Source organism: Vulpes vulpes, chromosome 5, assembly GCF_048418805.1.
Source record: "Vulpes vulpes isolate BD-2025 chromosome 5, VulVul3, whole genome shotgun sequence".
Lineage (NCBI taxonomy): Eukaryota > Metazoa > Chordata > Mammalia > Carnivora > Canidae > Vulpes > Vulpes vulpes.
In genome coordinates, this window is record NC_132784.1 from 56,290,203 (window position 1) to 56,303,653 (window position 13,451).

General features: G+C 50.0%; 1 protein-coding gene across 6 annotated transcripts in view; it reads right to left on the bottom strand.

Moving 5' to 3' along the window:
- Positions 1-13,451, bottom strand: part of MBP (myelin basic protein) — a 115,405-nt gene that overhangs the window by 81,694 nt on the left and 20,260 nt on the right. For all 6 annotated transcript variants that reach the window (XM_072760183.1, XM_072760182.1, XM_072760184.1 and 3 more), the window contains exon 2: positions 11,281-11,356. In XM_072760183.1, the coding sequence (XP_072616284.1) occupies positions 11,281-11,331 (51 nt within the window). In that variant the 5' untranslated portion in view covers positions 11,332-11,356. The remainder of the gene's footprint in view (positions 1-11,280; positions 11,357-13,451) is intronic.

A 13,451-nucleotide genomic window follows, 5' to 3' on the forward strand; every position in this document is an offset into this window, starting at 1 on the left:
CCACCGTCTCCACCGAGATCATTTTGCAGCGCAATTAGGATCGCAGAGTTCTTCAAATAATGAAGGCAAAGGAATGAGCTCAAGGTTTTATTTAAACATTGACTTTTAGGAGTCACAGCAAAACAAGTATTAACTAGCGTCATGGTAAAAGTGTTTATCGAGGCCTGTTGCGTAACCGGACATACTAACATCTATTTTAGGGACACAAATATCTTGCCATTTATTCCTGGAAGCTACTGCTCTATCAGCTGGTCCCGTCCTAAATAAGAAGGATGGTCACAAACCAAAGGGTGTGGGGCGAGGGACAGGCAGAGAGAGGGAGAGATGGGCCGTGCAGGGTGGCTCCCAGAGCTTGGCGGGGAATTGCAAGTTCAATTAAAATGCACTCATGGTAATTTGGGTGAGGACATTCCTTCAGTTCAAAGGGAAAATCTATGTTACTGAAAAGAGAATAAGGTGATGGAAAACTCAGATCTTCTTAAATTGAAGCTGAATACACTTCCTTTAGTTTCAGGTCATAAAAACCCAAGGGTCCTATTTAATTTCTGTAAACATATGACCCTGTGCTGGCAGGCGGTTCTCTAACTGCCAGTTATCCTGCAGATGCAGCCCAAGGGCAAGGAAGTCTGACGCTTCTGTGTTTTTCTGACTGGACCCCTCAGCCCCGCCAGCCTCGCAGCCCCCTTGCTCACAAGGTCATAACGGTCGACCTCAAAGGGCCCCGCCCTGGGGAAGCCTGCCCTGGGGTCTGGCCCTCTGAGGGCACAGTCGTCATTTTCCATCCTCACTTATTTTACAAATCCGTATTGATTTTCCATATGGGAGACAAGGTGGAAGTAAAATCGCTCTAAGTAAAAGGTAGGTTTTAATGAGCACGTTAATGCAGTAAGATTAAAAAGAAAACGAGAGAAATCTCCCCCAGAACTGGGTTTGTACCTGGCATTTTGGTGCCCATGCTCTAAGGGAACAGACTCGTGCTGCAAATGGAATGATCACTTGTCTCTGCAGCCGCTCTTCCTCAGAGCTGGATTGTGCTCTGCCTGTGATCAGTGGGGAGGGCCGCCAAGGCAGCAAACCTGCCCCAACGTGCTCTCAGAGCTGGAGAACAAATCAAGATGCCTTCAGCTTGTCCCCATTCAGCACCAGGATGAGTCACCTGGACTCCATTATGAGATTAGATACGTTCAGAGACTTTCACGCATCCACGTGGTGACAGGTCCGATCACCAGGAGCAGGAAGCCCCATTCCTCATTTCATCAGGCGTTTGAACAGTCCTGCCCTCTGCAAAGGTGCATTTAGGAGAAATTTTGTTTTTCAGGACACAGACCTTCTCTTGTTTCATAACTGAAGGTAAAATCAAGTCAGAGTGTAGTTAGGTGATGACACAAGTCATAAAACTATTTAGAAACACCTCTTTAAGGGGCATGTAACTCATCCCTACAGGTCAGGTGGTGGCTGAGTGACCCAGTACGCAGATCAGATGCGTTTCTCTGTGTCGTGCATGAAGCTCATACTTTTGTTCTGAGCATGGCGGGAACTGTGACTTAAAAAAACCCACACTCTGTCTCCTTGTCTTTAGAGCTCTGTTACATGATCAGGAACAAAAATGTAAAATCAAAGATGGGTTTTCTTCTAAACCCCGAAGAGTTGACAAGAAAGGCATGAAATATAATGTTCCTTAAATGGAGTAACTAACTAGTTTGTGTTCCAACAATGAAATGAGAAAAGTCTGGGTATTAAAAATGGCTCATCAAAGGAAAGTGTCATAAGCTCTTAGAATGTCGTACAAATATCTCGTCATATTTCACGTTGCGATGCACTGCAGTACACCACTTTTTTAAAAAACTCAAATTGTCACAAAGTAGAAGAGAAGGGCAAAAACAAAAAAGGCTTTGCATTCAATTTATTTTATTTGATGTATGAGTGGTAGTCACTATAGCCCTTTAATTTAGTACCAAAAAAACCCCCACCTAGGACCCATGATTCTGGATGCAAGGCACACCCAGAACCACTGCCATTGCAAATGAAAACCAGGAATGCCTCCTACTCGATCTGGAAGACCAGATCCCAGCCCAACCATGGCCCTCTTGGTGTCTTGAGCACAGTGACCAGGATAGTACACGGGATGGACCGAATTCACCGGGGGCACTTCAGATGCGCATTCATGACAGCCTTGCTTTGCATGTGCATTTGCTCCTGCATTTCCTCCCATTTCCTCCTTCCGGGAGATAAGCCTGGGCCAGGGCCTCTGCACCCCCAAGGCCCAGGGCTCCCAGGACCTGGTGGGTCTGAGGCTGCCCGTGGCTGTGGTCCCCCCAGCCTCTCTGAGAAGGCCCTGAGCAGGGCTCCCCGCGCCCCTGCTTCACTGTGTCGGCCTCAAGGCTGGCCTCTTTCCATGCTCCTCAAGCACCCGGACAGGGAGGCCTGGGACAGGCTGCAGAGCCAGCTGGCGCCCCTCACAAGAAAGGAATGGGGGCGCAGGGTGAGGGCAGAGGAGGGGACCCTCCAACCCTGGCCCCAGGTCCCTCCTGCTAGCAGCACTGGGCCCCCCAGAGGGGCTGCTCAGGAAGTCCCAGCAAAGCCACTCCTGTGGCCGCAGGGACTCTGAGCCCTCACCTGGGACCACTTGCATGTGGGGCTCAGGAATTCTGAAGTGCCTCCCTTAAATCCCACTTTCTGCATGCAAATGGCATCCCTAAATCCTAGCGTGGAGCCGGGGAGACAGCGGAACCCGACAAGTGAGAAGCTCAAATCTGCAGTGGCTCGGATCTCAGGGCCAGCTGCACGCCCACAGCACCCCTCACAGGGCAGGAAACCGGCTCAGGGTGGACGCTGGAACCTCGGGCATAACCCAACCTTGGGGGTGGGTTGGGGTGCTGCACAGGGACTGAAGACTGAGTCGCTGCCCACGGGGGTCCGCGGGGAGGCCAGGGCCAGGGAGGGCAGAGGAAGGGAAGGAGCTGCCTGCAGGTGCAGGGTGGCCTGTGCCGGTCGGGGGCAGGAGAGGACAGCCAGCTCGAGGGCGAGAGCCTGCAAGCTGTGCTCCAGGGCCTCTGTTCAAACACATGCAAGAACAACATCAGAGCTCGCCGTTCCTTCGGTTCTTGAGGACGTTGGTATTTTCTTAAGCATCTTAATGCAGTTATGGGCCAGCACACACCTCTGTGAATCACCCGTGTGGCCGTAACCCTCCACCGCCACATGTAATTAATGTTACCAGCGCGCCTTACTCACTTGCGACTTGGGCTTGGTTCCATACGCCTTGTGCTAAAGTGTAATTAAGGATGCCTTAATAAGACTCTGTTTTGCAAGCACCAAAAGCCGCAGAAACATAAAAATGAATTTTATCTAGGCTTCTGTTTAACTACAGGATAATTAAATTAATGCAGACACCAAGTCCCAATTAGGAGGATGACATGTCAGAATCACCTAGGTGCAGACTGAGCAGGAGAGGTGAGCATGCAGCTGCTGATTAGCATTTTATAGGGTTTGGGGCTAGCAGGCTTGAAACACCACACACACACACACACACACATGTGCCCGTGCACACACACTCGGAAAGATAATTTTTCACAGACATTACAGCATATAACATCTCTTGCTTCCAAATTTAAACTTTGAAAACCACAGTGCCAAACATAATAAGTGAGAAAAGATAGGAAATGACTTTTGAAAATTAGGATTTTTAGGTTTTGCATCACTAAAAATATTTAAGAGGGTTGTATCACATATATAAAGAAATTCTTCATTAATAACAAACAGGTGCCGGGTTTTCATATGAAGGGACATGCTTTTCACTGCCAGCATCTAAAGTAAAGCCCTCAAAGATAAAGTGACTCAGTGGCATTTCTGAGCTGACCTGGCGTGGGCTGAAAAACGGGGTTCAACCAGCATGCTGCGAGCAACCAAATCAGCAGGCAGCTGAGTCACTGCTGGTGATGACAGCAGCTCACCGCCCAACCCAGCCCCAGCCCCAGCCCCAGCCTGGGCCGTGGGGGGGAGGGCACCTCACGCCTCCACTCCCATAAGCACTTCCACTCCAGTAAACCAGGGCTCATCGCTGCTCCTCCTGGGCGGGGGGGAGGGGGGGCACCCCGTCTAACACTCACCAAGTCACTGATGGTACATGAATAACTCTCTGCTCGGCCATACCCGAGATTCTGTTCTCCGCCAGAGGTAAATCCAAAATCAAACTTGAAAGCCATTTCACATAAAGCACACCCAACAAAGCTCAAAGACTGTCAACTTGAAAAAAACCCCACTGAATAAAAGGAGCCCCACTTCCACTCACTCTGGGCCGCGCTGTGATACAAGGGCTAGACCTTGGACCCCCCCCTTCCTCCCCTGACGGCTCTCACACAATAACTGAGTATCACAGACACAGGGAAGAGGAACCAGGGAATTTTACACGGTGCAGTAAGAGGTGGTTGAAAGCCCTGTGTGTGCAGCTAAGACCACGATGATAGAGGCCGGTCCTGTGGGATCACCAGGCTCCGGTCTCGCAGCACCAGCCAGTGTGAGAGAGAAGCCAGGCGTGTGGGCCGGGCGACACGTGGTGCATATACTGCCTCTTCTGTGGTTTTATCCAAAGAATTATTTTATTGTCCCATCATTTATATTTAATAACCAACGTTAATATATCACTTATGTCTAACAACTGCTGTCGTCCAAAGGTAGCAGCTTGCACACTGGGTCACAGTTCCTGATAAAAACTAACTTTGCAAATGAGCTTCCAGACCTAAGAAAACCTCTGGTAGCTCGAAAGAACCCTCAACAGGAGCTCTTCGTGGTGTCAGAGCCGCTGGGTTTTCCGGCCCAGAACCGGAAGCTGGAGCCCTCGGGGTCCGAGCCCTCCTCGACCTCAGCCCCAGATCCCGAGGCCGCGGCTTGGCAGAGGGGAAGGGTCCCGCCCGGTGTGGCGCGTGGTCCAGTGCACGTGGGGGGCGGTGGGGCCGCGGCCGAGCTCACGAGCCACCGGCGGGGCCTGCTGACTGCAGGCAGGTTTGTGTTGCCTCGGGGCACCTCTCATAATGGGCCCGACGTTATTTTTATTAAGGGCTGTTGACGGGTGGCTTTGTTACTAATCACGACTCATGTCTTTAATAATTACATGCGTGTTTGTGGACGTGTTGCCGCCCGACTTCCGCAGGTATGGGCCTTCTCCGTTTATCAGATGAAACAAGATACCACATCAGAATCGACCTCAGGGCCCGTCTCTCCACAAAACTGATGCGGGATTTCCTCTTTGAGTCCATCCTAAAGGCAGAAGCACCGGAGACTGACTCCGCATGTCCTAGAATCTTCTACAAAGTAAAAGCTTAGAAAGACTGTTCCCTAACGTCAGTAAAAGATTCTGCCTCTGGAACACAAGGTGCACCCATGTCCCCACCGGCAGGTGCTTCGGCTGTTCCTCGCGGGGCCGGAACCCGCCCGGCGGGCTGGGAGCGTGCTCCCCCTCCAGGGGCGGCTCTGGGTTCCCAAGGCAAACACGACTCTACAAGACCCAATCGCAAGGAGATGTTTCACGTTACATTCCTTGGCGTGTTATCAAGCCAGAGACAGATCCGCTCTGAGGCTCCCAGAAGTGTAATGAGAAGGTTATTGATGATTTCGCAGATTTTGGAAGGTTTCTCTCAAATGGCACGTTTTCCTGCATGATTTTATTTCTCTTTTTTTTAGGAGCTCGCTTAAGTTCTTCTGGAAGCAAGTCAGGAGAGCAGGCTCCGGGTGCATCGAGCTCTGAAGCAGCCTGTACGCGCGCATGCGGTTTTAAAGGCGCGAGTCTGAGTTCCGTCCTGGCGCTAGGGGTATGCGGAGCAGCGGGCTGAGCTGCGTGTGCGAGGACGCGCTCCCACAGCACACCGCACCCTCCGCTGCCGTTTCTGGTATTTGTATGTGTGTTCGTGCTCTTCAGAGGATTTCACCCTCTGCGTCCAGTATTAGCTTTTGCGTGAAACTGTACAACTTTGACAGAGACCAGAATTTGTTTCTCTGACCACAACAACAACAAAAAAAGTACTGATGCTTACTTAGGAGGGTTTTAGGTATCCTGAGACATGGATGGAGCACCCCGTGGGCCAGGCTGCCCCTCCAAACACGTGGCTATGTAAGTCTGAAGGATTTAAAGTCAAACATTTAGGGAAGCCTGGGTGGCTCAGTGGTTGAGCGTCTGTCTTCGGCTCAGGACATAACTCCAGGGTCCTGGGATCAAGTCCCGCATCGGGCTCCCCGCAGGGAGCCTGCTACCCCTTCTGCCTGTGTCTCTGCCTCTCTCATGAATAATTAAGTAAAATCTTAAAAAAATAAAATAAAAACAAACATTTAAAATTTGGTTCCTCAGGCATGCTGGCCACGTATCACGGGCTCCTTAGCCGCATGTGTCTGGAAGACAGTTCAGTGCTCCATGTGAGGGGTCAAGAGGACATCTTCATGGGGCTGCATGTGTGTGTGAACTAGAGATACAGAAGGAGGCCAGGGGAGACGGAATGGACTGTGAAACTGCAGAAGACAAGGGACAATGGCAGTCTGCCGACACCTCACTAAGAGCTTACTACACGTCGTCGAGCTGTTTCCATCCCTCAGACTATGTGCTCCATGCTTGGGAGGAAATACCTCCCATTTTTCAGTTCCCTGAGCTTTTAAAGGCACATTATATGATTTACTGAAGAGTTAGCTGAGTTCTCAAAAGAATTCCTGTATGCGACTTGCCCAAGAAAATAGAAATTATACACATATGGGTCCAACAACTGCCAACTGACAGCAAGTGTGTTGGAAAGGTCAGTATTTCTGGGTGAATTCAGTGCCTCTATGGCACCAGAGCCCCTTTGCACGATGCTCCAGGCTGGGGTTGGCGTGACTGCAGGAAGTGGCTTTCTCAGTAATCCCACTTCCCCCCATTCTGTGAAACAGCCCTGGTGACAGCTGTCGCTTGAACAAGGAAGTGCAGGAGGAAGAGTGGCAGCGGGAGAAAACAGCGCCAGTGTTTTTGGAGACCTGCAGGGCCCGGTCTCGGTCCCGGGGCACCCTTACTCCGCGGTAGGCTGGACAGCACCCTGCCCCAGGGGGCCCGCCAGCTGTCACCTGGCTGGGGCTGGTGGTGGGATGGGTGTGCTGGGCTGTGTGTGGAGGGGATGCTGGGACACATCCAGGAGCAGAGCTGCTGCAAGTCTGGCCCTCGGTGAGTGTAATTTCTGTCTGAGAAGAGGGGGGACTGCACGGAGCAGCTCTGGCTAATGATGGCCATCAAACAGAATGACTTCCCATTCTTGGGGATTGTATGATGGAACAGAGCTTTCTAAATGGGTGAGGTGCCCTGTGGACACCCACAGCTGGGATGACAAGTCACAGGAGTTAGGACCCCACAGAGGAATGGCCTTGAGAGATCACCCTGTGGTCAGATGAGGGCAGCACCGTCCACAGACCTGATGTCAGTATCTGCACAGGAAACTTATTCTCCCAACAAAGTGAAAGATGGTCCACGTGGCAATGAGAGGAGCTATTCACTCCCATGTCTTTGTGATACATTCAAACACTAATGCCTTACTTCTCAGACCATCATTCGAATATCACCTAGGGGGTCTCATCAAGCCAGTGGATTTTAATGATGACTAAATCCACGGATAACTTCTTTAGGGGTGGGATTACCCTGGAGAGGCGGCAAACGTGCTTGTGTTTGATCCCACCTGGCACACACTTGGCCCTGAAGAACAGCCTGAATAACAACTCAGTCTGATTTGAAATGCCAGATCACAAAGCGACTCCTCGCTGTAAAATATGGATGTGAACCTAAATTTTGCACCTGTGGGGAACCCTGTGAGCCAGATCTGAGTTCTGGGAGAAGTCCAGGGAGGAGCCTTTCCCAGGCCACCCAGAGATGAAAGGCAGGTTTTCAGGATGACTGTGGTTTGCTAGGTCTTCAACATTTCAAGTAACTCGTCGCTTGATGTCACTCATTTTGGAAAACATGCAAGTATGCCAGGGCGGACTGTGGGTTGTCTTTATTTGTAATGATTCTAACCAGCAATGCCCTCTGCTTTCAGAGGAGAAAAAAAAATCAAGAGACTTTAAGTTCATCCCCAAGAGAACTGATGGCAGTGTTAAAATAAAAAAAAAAAATTAAAAAACCCAAAACCAACAAAGTTGAGAATTCAGATATTAAGAAATAGTTCAAGGGCACTGGAAATCCTACTTCCTTAAGGTAGGTAGGAAATTGGGGAGCAGGGAAATGCAAAGTTCCATGCTGAATGAGACAAAAACCCAGGGCAGCCTATGTAACATATGTGGTCTCTATCCCGAGCACCTGTTGCATGTGGACCCTGACCCGGGGCCTGTCACCATGGATCTTATTCTGTGGGCACATCAAGTTTGGACCCTATCCTGGGGGCCCATCACCAATGGATCCTATTCAGTGGACACATCAGTTAAGGACCCTATTCCAAGGGCCTGCTGCAAATGGACAGTTTCTCCAGAGGGACAGTCGGTCTAACACCTTTTATTCAAGCTGAGGAAAGGTAACGAATCCCCATGCTAGCCAGGTCTCAGGTGTCTTGTCTCCCTGTGCCGGCTTCCCTACGTTGCTCCCAAGTGCCATCCACCAGACATAGCCTCCCCAAAGGCAGGGGAGTCTATTTTTAGCCTGTGGAACTGGTTTCTTCCTGGAGCCTCTGTGGGTAGAGTCTGCTGAGAGCCCTGTGAGTCTGGGCCCAGAGCCTGGGGCCTTGGGCAGCAGGCACAGGTGTCCTTTGGATCTGCCTGGGCAGCTGGGATGCATCCTTCCTGGCTCTGCCAAGTCACAAGGTAACCATGGCCTGGCTGATGAAGTGCTGAGCAACTACTGAGCCAGTACTACACGCCAACCAAACTCTCCCTGGACTCAAGAACACAGGGTCACAGAGGCATGTGAGAGGTTTCTCTGTGTCTGAAGAAGGGGAATGATTTACAGGAAGGTCACCAGACTCCTTTCATAGCTGGGGTCTCTCTTGCTCCCACTCCCCCTGGGATACTCTGCTTTGTGCTGGGGCTGCAGGAACAGGCTGTCAGTCATCATGCTACCTGGCCGTGCATCCTGCTCCACCTATTACCAGCCGTGCAAGGTTGGAAAGGGGGTCTTCTCTCTGTCCAAGCTATCTCTTCTGTGATGCCGCCACCTCCTGCATCCTAACCTGTCTTCTTCAGGAGGAGAGGGAAAGTAGTAAGAAGACTGCAAGGTGCTGGGTCACAGGAAGAAAGCTGGCTGTTGTCTCCTTCCCTTGGGAGCCAGGCTGGAGCAGGAAGTCATGGCAACCCAGAGGTGCTGCAGGTCCCAGGTGGGATGCAGGAGGTGAGGGGTGGGAAGGCAGGGGAGCAGCTCGTGCATGAGGCAGGGTTGTGGGGGAATGGAGGTGACTCTGCTCTGCATCTACCCTCCCCATTAACAGGCCGACCTGGCCCCGATACCAACAACAGCTGTCCTGTGACCTTCCCACGAGTCAAAGTGTGCATCACGGAACTGCCTGCAGAAACATACAGAATGGCCAACAGTTGGGCAGGAGCTCACACCATATTATTCTTCTCTGGTGCATGCCTAAATGCCGGGTAACATCTCAGACACTCACTCAGAAACATGTCAAACCCTTTTCCATCCAGTTACAAAAAAAGCCCAAAATTTAAAGAGATTTTACATATAACAACCATCTGCAGGAACCAGTGTTCTTAAATTCCCAACTTTTAAAATCATCCAAATGGTAACCACCAGCTCTTGGACAACAGGAGCGCAAGTATAGGCTTTCCAGCTGCTCAACAATCTCATTTTGGGAGAATCACACAAATTAAAAGTGTGTTTCATGGCCTTATAACGTCAGACAACAAGGAAGACATGAAAGCCACAGAGCAGTTTTTAAAACTGGAGCCTCAGATCCATCCTTACAAGACTTGCACTCCCCTGGTGCAAACGGGTGGGAACTCCCTGCCAGGGGCCCATCTCCACTTTCACTTCTGGTGGAGATGCCGTCCACACTTCTGGGCTTCGCAGCACCTGAACACACAGCTCAACGCTACTGCCCATTGTGACGACGACAAGGTGACCGGTGGTATGGCTGAATTTCTAAAAATTAACAAGTCATCCCCCTGTTCAGCATTGACTAGAGTTGCTTACGTACTTACAAAATACATAAATCAGCCCTCTTTTAGCAGGAAGGGGGGAATCCAAACCAATCACGACATTATCAACAGGTAAATCCCTTCCAGTTCATCTTGGGCCTGAAATCATTAGTCAAGAAACTAGATGACACTGTAACTAACTGAGATCAAATATGACCAAGGACAGTGTATCCTCACACGTTTACTTTACAAGGAGGACTTGAAAGTAAATTATGGCAAATCACCCCCCTTGGCTGATACAGAAACAGAGCCCAAGCACCGAGTAGAAGGACCCACGGCTGCTGAAGTCATTGTTATTCATAAAAACTACACCACAGACCACGGTTCAGGGGGTGTCACGGCTATGGCCAAGTCAGTGCCATGAATTGCATATGGAAGCACATCCATGTACAGGTGGCGGTGGAGGTCCTCCACCCTCAGTGCAGCACCCTGGGCCAGCACCATCGTCTTGAGCTGGGACACACGTAAGGTGAAGTTGAGGTAAAGTATCAAAGGCACAGAGTGATTTCCCTTCCCTGTCCCCACGATCAGGGCACATTCAACGTCAGCCCTGCTTTCTCATCATCTGAAATGACCCCCTAGTGGTAGAGGAAGCCCTGGACAGAGCATGAGGCAACCAGGGGCCTGTGAGTGGCAGGCTCGTTGAGGTTGCCCCCCCCCCCCCCCGGAGTGGGTGGGGAGGAAAAGGCTGCCAGGGGCATCTAGGGCTATGCAGAGAACCTGCATCAAGAAGGAACCGAGGGCTGAAAACTGAGGTGGATGCCATGCTGGAAACATAAGGATGACAACTTTGACAACCCTGGAAGGATGCCAACCGTTTCTATGTGCATTTTCCCCTTTGGCTTATCTGTACCCTCCAAACAGGTTGAGCGAGCAACGGTGGGGACGGTGGGGGCAGGGACAGGACGCAGGTGCCCCTAGCAGGACAGCACGGCAAGCCTGTAGCGGCCCAGGGTCTGGGCTGAGGCACACAGGTCGTGGTCTGTGTGTAAGGCCCACTCTAGACGTTTCTGAGGCAGCAGGTAACACCCCAATCATTTTAGCGGGAAACCCTGGCAGCCACAGTACATGTCAGGAGGATTATGTTCAATGACAAAACTGACTTGTGTCTGAGGGAGTTTCTGAGCCAGGCTGACTTCTTACCTTGTTGCTCTTCTCCGCACTTAACTCCCGCTTTCCCGCGTGGTTTCCCATCCTGGACCGCCGAGCTCGTCAGAAGCTGCAAGAAAAACAGAAGGCATTGGCCTTAAAGCTAGTACTCTCAGAATTTTCTACATTGTCATCCATCAGAGCAATAGTCCTGTGACAACAACTGGCTCATTTCTGAGAAGAGAAAACCAAAACCTTCCAAATCGAGAGACATCAGAAGCCTTCTTAGCGCAGGCCTGTTGGCTTCCAGTTGCAAGCAAACGCAAGCAGGCGGGACTGCTGCCGGTACCCACGCTCTGCTCGGTACCAAAGACCCTTTCCGCATGTGTCCTCATCCTGGACGATGGGCCCGAGTCCAGCACTCTCGCGGACAGTGTCCACCCCACGGCACGCACACAGGGGCCTCCCACCTCCCCAGCTGTGGTGAGGCGTGCTGAGAGGCACAACGGGTTGACACTCCTGGAAATGAAAGGCAGACTACTGGGCTTGCTGTTCATAGAATCCCGGGAGCACAGAAATGGCAAGGGCAGACTAGAGACTGCTTATCACACAAGTATCCCAGGAATCTGCAGAATTTGCAAGGAAGATAAAGTTGGATTAAAAAAGCATCTGATCTTCATCTGTTTTTTCTAACATAAACTTTAGCAGCAAATTCATGATTTCTCCTGCCAAAGGCACAATACAGGAGAATTTAGCCAAACTCATTCTACACCAATTGCTTATCCACTCTCATCCGTGGATGTGTGCGAACCACCAGGACCACTCGCTCCATCACCATTGACCATTGCCTGGCTTCAGGTGCCAGTCTTAAGGGACAGTTACAAAGCATCATTGTCCATGAGGAACTCTTTTTAAAGAACATGTGAAAGCCAACTCTGTGCTGAACATGAAACAGCTTTCCTTGAAAGATAAATGAATTGTCTTCTAAAAATGGGGAGGATTTCTAAAACATTACATTTGCCTGGATAAAAGGCAAGCCTTGCCCCCCAAGAGGCACTCCTCAGGAAAAGGGGAAATACTTCAAATCTAAATTTTTCCAAAGTCTCCCATAGAACCAGGCACCTCTGAGTGTCCATGAAGGATGCCTTTGCCTTTGATTTGTCAAGATTAACTGATCATATAATCCTGGTCATGAGGACTCCAACCAACGGTGGGATGGGTGAGAAAGAAGCAATGACAGTTTGGAGCATCGCCTCCCAGGGTGTATGTGTGTACGTGAGCAGTTACATAGTGGAGACCGTGAACAGCCAACCACATGTGGAGAGAACAGCCTTCCTTCCCCAAAATTTGTAAATGGACATCAGGGAAGGGGACTTCCCTTCCTTCTCACATGTCAGTGAGAGCCTGGGAAGAGAAAGATAGTAGTAGTAATGAGTTCCGGTAAAATCAAAGACATAGCTCGAGGAGCGATGAAACATCACTAACAGAACAATCGGTGAATTCCTCATGTTTCATGCATGAGACCAAAAAACCCCAGTGTTTAAGAATGTACACTTGTAAAGATGCAAGTCTACCTTTGCAGATAATTTCAGCCTCCAATGTGATTCTATCATCTCTCTACCAATTTATTTAAAGTGGCCATCACAGAAACTCGCACGGGAAAAATGGAGGTTTGGGTGCACATGGTGCTCTACTTGATGGCACAGAAGGGGGAAGAGAGAACTTGTTTTTGTCCTCTTGGGGTCTATACAATGGTCACATGATAGTGTGTGGGTGTTCTCCCAGGAGACACAGGTCTGAATGCAGGTTAGAACACCTGCCCCTCTCTTTGACGCCATGTAAGGTTTTAACTAAATATCAAGAACTTGTAAGATGTATAGGATACACAGAATAACAATGCAGTAAACATCTGTGGATCTCCCCTGCCTCCATTTTAGCGATAACAACTGGTTATGCAAAACTAAACATGGGTAATAACAAATATTGTTAGAATGTCTATAGTACCCAGAGCAATCTACAGATTTAATGCAATCCCTCTCAAAACACAAATAGCCTTTTTCACAGAACTAGAACAAATGATCCTAAAATTTGTATGGACCCACAAAAGACTCTGAATGGCCAAAGCAACCTTGAAAAAGAAAAACAAAACTGGAGGCGTCACAAGCCCAGATTTTGAGATAAACCACAAAGCCATAATAATCAAAGCCATAGGTTACTGGCACAGA